At 34.2% G+C, this 12,291-nt stretch overlaps 2 protein-coding genes and 1 long non-coding RNA gene across 3 annotated transcripts in view; all 3 read right to left on the bottom strand.

Annotated features, from left to right (window-relative positions):
- Positions 1-1,979: 1,979 nt before the first annotated feature.
- On the bottom strand, positions 1,980-5,545 carry LOC311077076 (uncharacterized protein). The gene is made up of 4 exons (XM_084138881.1): positions 4,838-5,545; positions 4,315-4,425; positions 2,877-2,978; positions 1,980-2,424 (listed from the first exon to the last, which is right to left on the bottom strand). Exons 1-4 carry the CDS (start codon positions 5,300-5,302, stop codon positions 2,338-2,340), a joined length of 765 nt encoding a protein of 254 aa, XP_083995007.1. The 5' UTR covers positions 5,303-5,545; the 3' UTR covers positions 1,980-2,337.
- A 140-nt stretch (positions 5,546-5,685) lies between these two features.
- LOC311077077 (uncharacterized protein) lies at positions 5,686-10,351 on the bottom strand. The gene is made up of 4 exons (XM_084138882.1): positions 9,997-10,351; positions 7,918-8,028; positions 7,596-7,697; positions 5,686-6,692 (listed from the first exon to the last, which is right to left on the bottom strand). The coding sequence occupies exons 1-4, from the start codon at positions 10,186-10,188 to the stop codon at positions 6,609-6,611; spliced, it is 489 nt and encodes a 162-aa protein (XP_083995008.1). The 5' UTR covers positions 10,189-10,351; the 3' UTR covers positions 5,686-6,608.
- Positions 10,352-11,009: 658 nt separating this feature from the next.
- The window catches only part of LOC311077078, a 3,782-nt gene continuing 2,500 nt past the window's right edge, over positions 11,010-12,291 (bottom strand). The window contains exons 2-3 of the long non-coding RNA XR_014604743.1: positions 11,652-11,747; positions 11,010-11,473 (exon numbers count right to left, since the gene is read on the bottom strand). This is a non-coding gene — a long non-coding RNA (uncharacterized lncRNA). The remainder of the gene's footprint in view (positions 11,474-11,651; positions 11,748-12,291) is intronic.

The raw sequence follows: 12,291 nt of genomic DNA, 5'->3' as shown, positions 1-12,291 counted from the left end.
CTGATGTCTGTGTCGATGATTTCCTGCGTGCCGCGTTCATTTTAATATTCAATGAAATGTAAAAGAAATTACAAGCTGGTTTCCATAATCAAAATAAGAGTTGACAATAAGATGTCCTTTTGCAGACAGTTTACCGCTTTAAAACACGACACGCGCACACACTCACACCGAGCGCAACTGTTGGCTCAGATTACCGTAATGACTGGAGACAACACGACCATATTTCCACATCAAAAATGAACAGACATAATATATATTATGTAAAATAATACATATACATACTATTATAGTATAGTATATTACTATCAAATGGCACAGTTTAGTATACTCAAAAATGGCTGCATTTCATGTTTAATGTGAAAAGGCTAGATTTGTTAATAAACAAATATTGGACAATTCTGCACACAAATTTGACTTCAGCTCATTTTAAATATTAATAATATGCATATACACGATATTGACTTCAACACACAAATAAAAATATGTTTCTTAACAATTTTTTACAAACCCCATATAGGGTGGGATCTTATGCTTTCAAAGCTAGCTCGCTATTGCTAGCCTCTCCGAAAATTGCCTACCCTACCTTTAATCCTTCCGCAGCATCTTCAACATCTAACATCGTTGTTTGTCTATTGAAAAATGTAAGACTTTTCAAGCATATCGTTGATGTCTGACTGCACTAACTCTATCAAACCATTGTGAAAAAGCCTGTTTGAGGACGAAAAATAACAAGTATCTAGCAACTAAATCTACTGAAGTCACCTTCACCGTCTATAACAGGCATATATAAACTCATTAATAATGTCACAGGTCTGCAGAAAGGTGCTGTCCACGGTTCTGATCAACCGCTGAATGTTATTTCTGATTACTTTGGCTGTTTAATTCGTTGTTATGTTACATTTCCTTATATAAATCAATGGAAACACCAAATTTCCTAAATGTGCACAAGATGCACTCAAACCTAGTTTCTAAACAGGCATCTCTAGAGCACAGAATGACCCTAAAGAGAGACAAACCATGCCAGAACATGGTTACAAAAGAGCAACAGTTCAGCCAAGGGCTAAGCAAATGCCTTACTAAAAATTGCACTTGTTATTGTTACATTTCATAAATGATGATCTGAATTGTCAAAGCACTTTGGGGTCAAAGCAGTCTCCTCTCATTAACATTACTGGAGTGCTGGAAGACATGGTTTGTGTCTGAATAAAGCCATCATGATACTGGCTTCAACTGTGGTTGCTATAACAGTGAGTGCATTCAAAAACAATGTTTTTTTTTTTTATTGCTTTTTTTAAGAAAACACTGCTCATGTTATTGGCTACTTTGACCCTCAAACACTGTAGTTGTAGCTGAGACTAAAGAGTTTGGTTGGTGTTGTTGACATGTCGAGAAGACAATGTTTTCTGGGTTGCGCAAGCAAATCCACTTTGCTGCACTTCCAAAGGATGAGGACTCGGGCTTGAATAGATATGGTAAAACAGACGCCATCTTTACTGTTCATATCACTGTGTATCAAGCGCTGAGGAAGATCCAGAGCTGAAATTCAGATATGGTAATGGTCGTTTCGTTTCCAATGTGCACTGTAAGCAGTCGACCAATCACAACAGAGTCGGCCATCTGACCAATCAGAGCAGAGTAGACTCTCAGAAAGGAGGGGTTTAGAGCAACTGTACCATTTTAGACACTGTGAGAAAAAAAGTTGATTGTGCAATGTATAATATGAGAAAATTCAATAATATTTTGACCTAGGATGCATGTAAACCTACTGAAGCAGATCTCCAAAAAAAAATTGGGAACCTTTAAAATAGCATAGGAGCACTTTAAGAATTCTGATGGTGTTTACTGAATAAAAGAAACTAAACAAATGGCATCATTCATATGATTGACGACAAGTGTACAATATCCACCGCACTAATTTTAGATGCACAGAGAAGTGAAGAATGTTGTCTACTTACAAAAAAACAATCATTAGCCATGTATGACTCAAAAATATTTCTTTATTTGAAATAGAGCATAAAATACACCATTTTTACCCAACTACCAAACCAAACTACCTTGTGGTCACTGTGAATATTAAATGAATGGAAAAAATGTAATCCTGTAATAAAATCATATTCAAAATGTCTACTATTTAAGAATTTTTATGTTTTTTTATGATTAAATGAAAAAACAGCATCATTCATAATTTCTACTGACACAGAGAAGTGAAGAATGTTGTCTATTTCTCATTATAATAAACAGTGCGAAGTTACTCTGTAGTGTGACTGATGCTGATTACTGAATTTGTAAAATTAATAACAAAAAGTGATATTAAAGATATGTGATATGTTTCCTCCTCTAAGGCTTCCTCGCTGCCAGGAGAGATGGAGATCCATTAGAGTAGCTCTCTTTTTTGCAGTGTTCAACTCTCGCATTCAATAATTCCTGAAATGAGAATAACAATTCATTTTCAATGATTTCAAGAGTTTGAATAGTAATTAATATAAAAAATAATATAATAATTAAAATAATATAATACACACATCATCACACTATTTTTTTATAGTGGGTTTTTTATATTTTATTTTATTTCAGTTAACTTAATGATAACTTTTTTTTATGGTTTTAGTTTTGGTTAACTAATAACCTTGTGTTGCATTTCTTTGAAAATGGGATCTTTCTGTTTCATCAAATGTGCCTGATTTCAGTTTCTATTCTTTGCTTTCAGTTTGTCTTATTTCTTGTATATCAACACATTTTGTTTGAGATAGAAAAGCTCTTAAAGTTCACTGTGAAAAACACCACAACATGATTGGTATCCAACAGTTCGCAGCCTGTTCACAGTGTTGATTATGGAGTGAATGGCAGTAGGTGGTGGTGTTTGTGGGATGAATGACCTGTGTGAGCTGCGGTTTGTGAACACAGTGCACGTAAGGCTTCGGTTCACTCTGGATCTCTCCACCGAAGGTCTTATAGCAGATCCCACAGTCAATCAGAGGCTACAACAGACAAATGAGAAACATATGATCGATCATACTCATGCTAACACATTTGAAGCTCAATTTAAGACTGTTGAGCTGGGTTAAAATTAGAAACAACTTGAGTAGAAATAATTTCACATGTGCATTCCCAGCTAACAGGGAACATTCCCACAATTTTCCCCACAAAAGGTTATGTACAAGATAAAACATTCTTTAAAGGTAGGCTATGTTACTTTATTTTGTTAAGTACAATTTAAATAATGAGTCAATTACATACATTTTTTTTTTTTTGTCTAACCCTGATGATTAACTTGTAAGCCTATTATAATAAGTGTTCATTTTAGACCTGTCGGGATGGTTTTCGTGGGAAATCGCATGCATACGTCACTCCCGGTGCGTGTCTCGTCATATCCGTAAATAGAGAAAAGGTGCTCCGGCTCTTTTGACGCGTGTCTGATGTTTGAGTGGCAGGTTAGTGGTCACAATGAGCGAGAAAGATTGACATAGAGCACGATAAATCTGGAACCTCCGGAGAACAACAACAATGTTTTAAACAAACGCCGAGTCTTCTGGCAAAAAGAAAACGCGACAGAGCTCGTAATAAATCAAGAAACACTTGGCTTTTCGGAGATGGTGAGAATAAAGGGATTTGAAATGTTGTAAAAGCGACGCGAAGATTGCATTTTTATTACTCAACTGGTGAGTAAAGTATTTTATTCAAAATATACATTGCTTTAGAGGGGCGATAATAGTCGAATACGTTTTCTTTCTTTTATTGCAAAATATTCTGTATGCTTTCTCAAAAATAAAAAACACTAAATTACAAAAAATAAATAAATTGCCATGTGTAGGTTAGTTCTCTAACAGAGTTAATCTATTCTATTGTGAATGATCATATTCATCCGCACAGTCAGGCAGAGCCGAAGCACAACCAAAATATGTTCTTCCGCAAAATGCATGAGTTTATTTATTTATTTATTTTTACCGCTAGTGCCAAAAGTTATGTACCTATGTATTATGTACCGGTAAGGTGAAATAACATTTATAGATGATGTTGAGAGAAAATGTTCTTAGAACAATCAATTTTGGAACATCCTTATAATGTTATTTGTACTGGATGAATGTTCTCTTAATGTCCTTACGATGTTATTGATATTTGCTGTTATCATAAGGATTATAATAAGAAAACAGGACATTTTACAGTTTTAGAAACATTGCAAATCACTGTTCACACAATAGTTTTAGAACATAAATTTGTTAGCTGTGTGTTAGCTTGACATCATGAATTTTTAAAGGAACAACATAAACCAGTATAATCATATGAAGTGCATTTCAAGTTATGAAAAAAACTTACTCTATCATTTCTGAAAGCACATTTAGTCGGGTTTGCTTTTGCAGTTCCTTTAGGGCATTTGGTGGCTTTGAGGTTGAAGCGATGGTAGATATAACTCACTCCAAACCCACCCTAGAATAAACCGGGTTATTGAATATCATAACTTCAGTGTACATTAAAACTCAGCATTTATGTAAAAAAAAACACAACAAAAACTCAGACTTGAACATCTCCAAGTAATACAATTAACTTAATAATGTAAATAAATAAATAAATTAGCCATTGGAATAGCTAAACAACTTTTATAAGTAATATAAAAATAAATGATTTAAAGATCTGCAAAGAATGTAAGTTATAGAATGCTTCACATTGTAAAGTGTTGCCTTTTAATGACACTATTAAAACATACTGATTAATGCAAAAAAGTTTACTTGAAGCTGATATGTATGAGGCATTTAAAGGTATATTGATTGAAATACATTTGTAGTGCCTTATAATTCACTTAATATTCATTTGTATGTTCTTTTCAAGTGAATATACTTACATCAATGTCAGATTTGTCCAAACTCTTGAAGAAAAGAAAAACACTCCTGATTGTCTGGTGTGAGTTGAGTTGTTCCATAGCCAGTTCAACACCTTTCCTGTAATTATCTGGAAGTTTGTTGAGATCCTCCTGCGCCTCCGCCGTGTCCAGAAAGACTCCAGCGCTGACCAGGATGAGCAGCAGAAACACAGCCATCTTAGACGATCCAGAAAATCCCTCAGATGGGTTTATCTTAAGGTTACACACAGTTATGTACCACAAAAATTCCAAAGAATGTAAACACTGAGAGATGCGTTGTCTGATCCCAGTACACAAGGGAGTGAGAGGCGAGAGGGAGAGATTGTGCAATGATGGGATGTTTTTGTGGGGTGAGTCCTCTTCCTTTCTGTCTTTGTGTGTGTTTTTACTTTCACATACAGAGGGAATGAATGTGAAATCATGCGGTCTGAGTGAGCGGACTGCCATCCAGTGGAGAACAGACACTAAAAACTAGGATTTTTGTTTAATTGGAGAGAATACTATATGTAGGTCACCTTTTTTTTTGTGACACAAAGTGTTATCTTGTGTTTCATGCCAATTCTAATCTAAATACAAGTCAGTGAACTGTAAACAGAGCCGGATTTGATCCAGTTTAATAATGAACAAAAGGGGAAACAATGGTCTTAGCATAAGAGATTTCATTTGATATGTATCTTCATAATATTTATTTGTATTAATTCACCTATGTAGTTACAAAGACATAAGAAATCCAGTGAACGCTCTTTAGCTTCAGGTCATTTGTAGGTGTGTATATTTTTATTATTTTGAAAAAACAACAACCCCAAAACAAAAAACAACAATTAGCAATGTAAATCTACATATATTTTTTTTATTATGAAAAAAGTTTAGAAAAGTCATTTTTAATGGTAATGCATTACAAGGTGTCATTAATACATTAGTTAACTATGAGGACTATAGCTAAATGTATAACATTCATTAACCTTTGTTGATGTTAGTTAATACAAATATAATTTTGTCATTGTTTATGTTCATTCACAGTGCATGTTAACAGATACAACTTGTAATTTATTAGCAAGTACAAATTAACGCTATCTAAGATTAATACATGCTATAGAAGTATTGTTTATCATTAGTTCATGTTAAATGTACACTGTAACTTTCGGCCCTCTAGCTGTTGAAAAACAAAACTGCATGCATTTTGCAGGAGAACATTTTTGTGGTTGTGCTTCGGCTCTGCATATGACCTTATACAATGAACTCTGTTAGAGAGCAACATATGGCAATTTATCTCTTCAATAAAATACCTTACTCATCTGTTTAGTAATAAAACGCAATATTCGTGTCACTTTTACAACATTTCAAATCCATCAGTTCTCACCATCTCTGAAAAGCCAAGCCAATGTTAATTCTGGTTTCATTACGAGCTTACGAACCAATACATTGTAACATTTACCAATGGTTGTACCTTTAAAGACTATACAGTGTGATCATGTCTTATAATGCAAGATGCATCCATTTATAGGTATGCAATTTAAAATGTGTTCGTGTGTAACCGTGAAAACCTAAAGTTAAGAAAAGTTAGGGTCACAGCGATGCTTGATTGTGATAATTAAAGTGGTAAATGTTACCTTTACTATCACTTCAGTTGTTGTGAAGTAAATATGCATGAAGAAAGAGCTGATTTGGCACAAAAGACCAGTCAAAAAAACAGTTAAGATCATTGACACGGTGTTCTTCAAACCCTGAACATCCGATCGTCTCCAGCAGTTCATTAAGATATGACGGCCAGCAGGGTGGGGGATCCGCTACTGTAACCCATCTTATTACAGTGATCAATTCTCTCTTTCTGCATGACCTTGGGTTCAAAACAATTAAATAGTGTTAGTTCATGATGAACACAGATCATGCAAAACACAGCAAAGATCATTTCATTATCTGCTCTGGCATACTTATATTTACAATAAAAGCAAAATTACAATCTCGCTGTCGAATATGCAACACCTGAAGTCTCTTTATATGAAATATCATGGCCAATAACTCTTAGAAAAAAAAGGTTTGATGGGGTTAAAGAACTCTTACTCTAGGGTTCTTGCCTCAATTTTTATGCCAAAAAGGTTCTATATAAGGAGAAATGCCTTAAATGATTGCAAAATACTGTCATGTTTAACGGGTTACTTACATTTTCTAGTGATAAATTATGTTTACGAGATGTGTAATTCATAAAATCTTATTAAAATTAAAAATGAATTGAAACAAATGTAATGAATTAAAAATACATCCATAAAATGATCCCACGATAGGAACCTATGATTCTTCATGGAATCAATGCCAGTAAAGAACCTTTATTTTTAAGTGTGTAAAAGCCAGGTAATAAAGGCCTGACAGAACGATGTTGAATCTTTTCTTCTAAGAGTGAGTATGTGCAATGTTTACAAGATGGAATGGATTTTAATATCTGTGGTCAGGTCTGTATTACTTGAGCAGATGATGTACAGAGAATATGAAGCATAGAGGCCAATTCTGCACAGACAAAACGCCAACAAACATGTTTGTTGGGTTTTGTCGGATCAGTGTGTTACCCCTGTAGGCGTTAGTCGGGGTTTGTTTGCACCTGACTGAACATGTTCAATCTGTGTATGTTTGTGCCTGCTGAGGCAGTGTACGCATGACAAGTTATTTTTCATAAATTTCTAAATCCAAACGGCCAACTTGTTTGTTGGCGTTTGTCTGTGCGGTGTGAACTGGCCTTGTGACACACCTCGGTGAGAGCAGGTTTATGTACACAGTTCACATATGGTTTGGGTTCTGCCTCAATCGCTCCAGCGTAGGTCTTATAGCAGATGGCACAGTCAATCAGAGGCTGTAGGGATTAATAAACACAAGTTTAATTGTATTCCACATTGAGAAATGATTTCCATCATAAAGTACAATAACACGCTCTTATTGAATTGCGTGTATGTTATGCATATAACCGCAGTTGTTTGTGCAATGTTAAAGCCTCAAGCTCTGTTCATGAATTTAACCGGTATGTGCCGAGCAAATCATTTTCTGTTATTTTACACAATGTAAACCTCACTTACCCGATCATTCCTGAACGCACACGTGGTTGTATCAGCGTTCTCAGTTCCTCTTTGGCACTGGGTGGCTTTCAGATAAAAGTTATGGTAGATGTAGGTGACATCAAACCCTGCCTACAAAGATGATATTCGTTCAGTTAGCAGAACATACATCAGGGTTATTATTGTTAACTAAAACTAAAACCATATAATAATAATACATAAAACATTTCCATTACTTGAAATAAAATATAAACGAAATAAAAACTTAAACTTATTTTATTAAAATTGTATTAAATTTAGTAAAAATGAACAGAAATATAGTAATAAAATTAGAATATTTAGAAAATGCTTACGTAAACTTACAATATCTGATAAATTGGGGTGTTTTTGGCTTTCAACCAATTCCATTTCCCAGCACTATCATGGTTATGATATATTGTACATTCAAACTATATATTAGGCATTTTCCACTTTATGTGCTCTAATGGAAGCACGTTACTTGTACTTTACATGATACTACAAAATTCAATTTTAGCTTAGACTTTTTGACCTAAAAAACAATTATTAGTATTCGATAGGGCTGGGGTAAACGATTATTAATTAAACGATTAGTCGGGCGATTATTTTATCGATTAGTCGACTAATCTAACGACTAATTTGAATTAATTATCCTGTCTGTTATTCGCATATCTCTGTCGAACCATTACTCCGATGGATTTCAAACTCGACAGCTGTCTGGGCACGAGTAAGTGCAGTGCCAAGTTTGACGTTGTTTGGATGAGAAATGCAAAAGATATTGTTAAATATATCAGTAAAAGAAGCACTTAGAAGGTTGTGGTTTAAAAAATAAACATTCTGACATAAACGCACTGTCAGCTACGTTTACTTCTGAATAATATAGTATAACGTGATAAATCCATTTTGATTAATTTGAGTAAAAAATGTGTTTTCTTTACCAAGAAAGTGGCAAGATGAAAACCACTATTTTCTGTTTCAAACTTTCACATAGCATCTTTAGGTTATAATAACATAAATAATTTTCAAAGATTTATTATAAAAACAGATTTTTTCCCAAAAGTGCAATAAATTCATGACACTTTTTTTTTTTAAATGCAATTAATCCATTGAATCAATATAAAAGTTATTTTTCATATTGAAACTGTTGAAAATACACAACAAAGTAAGTTGATCCACATATGACAGCCTCTGAACTCGGTCAATAAGTTACTAATCTTATATTTAGCACGTACTGGACTAAACATAGGCTACATTCAATCAGCCATCGCTAAGAAATACCTTCTGAAATTTTGTGTGTGTGTGTGGCGAGCTGTACCTCCGGGAATGGTACAAAAAAAATAATAAAAAAATAAATAAAGAAGCGTCGACGCAAAAAATATGACGTCGACGTAATTTTGACCGCTACAGCACTAGTATTCGAGCAGTGTTGCCAGACGAACGATAATAATCGTATTTGTACGATAATTTTGACCTCTGTACTATGTACGATCAATAATGGAAAAAAAAGAAAAAAAAACATAATGTACGATAATTTCTGAATTGTTACACTTCAAATGATGGTCGTTGTAATCATAAGGCTTCTATAATCACTGATTTACTGATCTTGCTGATACCGTGAGAAGAACGTGTGTTGTTACGGTACAGTATCTTCCATCTCATCTCACGTTATGTCTTATCGGCCAATGATCGTGGAGACTGACTCTCTCATAAGCACAAGTTAATGTTCTTTTTTGTATATTGTATACAAAGTTGTATATTATTAACATGTCATCTATGTATGTTTTGCAAGAAGAAGAAAAAAGTAAAATAAATAAAAGATAGCGTTCCTTCCGTGGCGCTTAAGTCAGTTTTTTTCCAAGCTGAGGTCGATATTTTAGCAATAAAGTCATTTTCATCATGTCGTGTCAAAAAGATGTTGGTCAATAAATAGCTGTATTCTGTACGTTTGACTCAATCATTTTCTTCTAAATACGATAATTTTGAGTGTACGATACTTGGACATTTCCAATCTGGCAACATGCCAAGTTACATCTTGGAAAAGGCAGTCAGTCAAAGAAACAAAGAGAGAAAGTCTTACAGTACCTCGATTTGCGACTTCTGAATGGTTTTAAAGAAGAGAAAATGCTGCTTGACGCCTTCGTGAGCATTGACATTTTGCATAGCGAGCTTTATTCCTTCCTTGAAGGAGTCTGGGAGTTTGCTGAAGGAGCTTTGCGCCTCAGAGAAGGTCAGGAAGACTCCAGCGAGAAACAGCAGAGCAAACGGCAGAGACATCTTCGTCCAGTCTGAGCAACACCTCCTGCTGCTCTCACTGAAAAACACACTCTTCCAGGAAGTCTGGCTTGTTTTTGTGCCGTTGTTGGGTAACACGGTGTAAAATGGCTGTTTAGTGAGGTAAATCACGAGTTTGGCATGACCTATTCAGTTGCATTTATTTGCCACAGGTTTAGTTTCTGGTATAAAACGACGAATAATAATAAAAACAAATATGCAACAAGCTTAAAGTCTGCGTTATTTACAGTGTTGTAAATTAGCTGGAAATATAATTTTGTTGTATGTTCAAAACAAACGAAAGGGCCTGAATTCACATTGAAAAGTGCTGCTCTATGATCAGATTTACTGTTTAGCCTACTCACCATAAAATCTATTTGACTTCTTGTTTTTTTTTAATGGAATATTGCAGTATTTATTATAAATGGTTTATCTGTCATTCACATGTGATCGACAAATCAAAGCAAACCACAACCATCAATTCCCCATGGATAAAAGTCTCACCCTACATTTTTTCTTGTTCGAGAAGCCATTTCACAGGGACATGTATAGAAGCTTGTTTCTGCCACGGAATAAAACAATTTAAAAGATAATTGTGACTTTATATCTCACAATTCTGACTTTTTTTTTCTCACAATTGCGAGGTAAAATTGTGGTAAACTCGTAATTCTGAGAAAAAATACAAAAAAGTACAACATGCTGCGATTGAAACACGTAGGTCCTGATATACTAAACATCATTAATCATTAGTGCATAAAAAAAAAAAAAAAACAGACAGATAATATGACGTTCTAATCGTAAATAATCACAGAAAAACTGAAACGTATTATTTTGTATTTTATTTTATTGCACTGACAAACTAAATCACTTTATTGGATAGTGTAATCTGCACTAATTTATTTATTTATAATGACATTCGTTAATATTTGAGAGGTTAAAGGAGTTTTAGGAAACTCTGCTTTGTCGTGTGCAAAAAATCTTCTGGCGCTGAACAAACATGGAATGTTCTTATGCAACAAACATCCCGTATTGATTTACTGTAGAAAATGTGACTAAAACACTGCAATGCTCTCTTTAATGTTTCTCTTTAGTGCTTGACAATCAGATGAACCGTGATGCAAGAGTTGATTTGGAACAGGGCAGACATGCTAAAACATGCTGTGTTTCAGATTCCACACTTTAGATGTCAGATGAAGCTTCTCTAGGATCCAGTGTATGCCACAGGAGTCGGGGTCAGACTGCCAAAACCTGCCTGGTAACAGCCAATCTCTCGCTCTCTCTTGCTTTCCTTGAGTTCAAACAATCAGATAAAGGGTCACTTCTACATCCTGGGGTTCTATTGCATTAAATATATTGGGAAAAACATTTGCAAAGATGGACATTATTTTAGCATTAATGATAAAATCAAGTGTATTTCCAGCTAATTAAATGAATCATTAAAAATGAAGAACATGAAGAGGGAATACCTTTGAGAGCATTTGTCGATACATACAGTTTAAATAAGGTTTGCCACCAATTTCTCCAGCAGAGATCTTGTAGCAAATCACACAGTCAAAGAGAGGCTGGAGGAATATGGAAATTGAGTCAGTAAGTTTAATTTAATCAGCATTAAATTTTGAGTGCTGTGGTGTAACTATATATATATATATATATATATGTATATGTATGTATATGTATGTATATGTATATATATGTATGTATATGTATATATGTGTATATATGTATATATATGTATATATATGTATATATGTATATATATATGTATATATGTATATATATGTATATATATGTACAGTGAGGAAAATAAGTATTTGAACACCCTGCTATTTTGCAAGTTCTCCCACTTAGAAATCATGGAGGGGTCTGAAATTGTCATCGTAGGTGCATGTCCACTGTGAGAGACATAATCTAAAAAAAAAAATCCAGAAATCACAATGTATGATTTTTTAACTATTTATTTGTATGATACAGCTGCAAATAAGTATTTGAACACCTGAGAAAATCAATGTTAATATTTGGTACAGTAGCCTTTGTTTGCAATTACAGAGATCAAACGTTTCCTTTAGTTTTTCACCAGGTTTGCACACACTGCAGGAGGGATTTTGG

The sequence above is a fragment of the Abramis brama genome, assembly GCF_963993115.1.
Source record: "Abramis brama genome assembly, contig: SCAFFOLD_181, whole genome shotgun sequence".
NCBI lineage: Eukaryota > Metazoa > Chordata > Actinopteri > Cypriniformes > Leuciscidae > Abramis > Abramis brama.
This window is presented reverse-complemented; position numbering and strand designations above follow the sequence as displayed.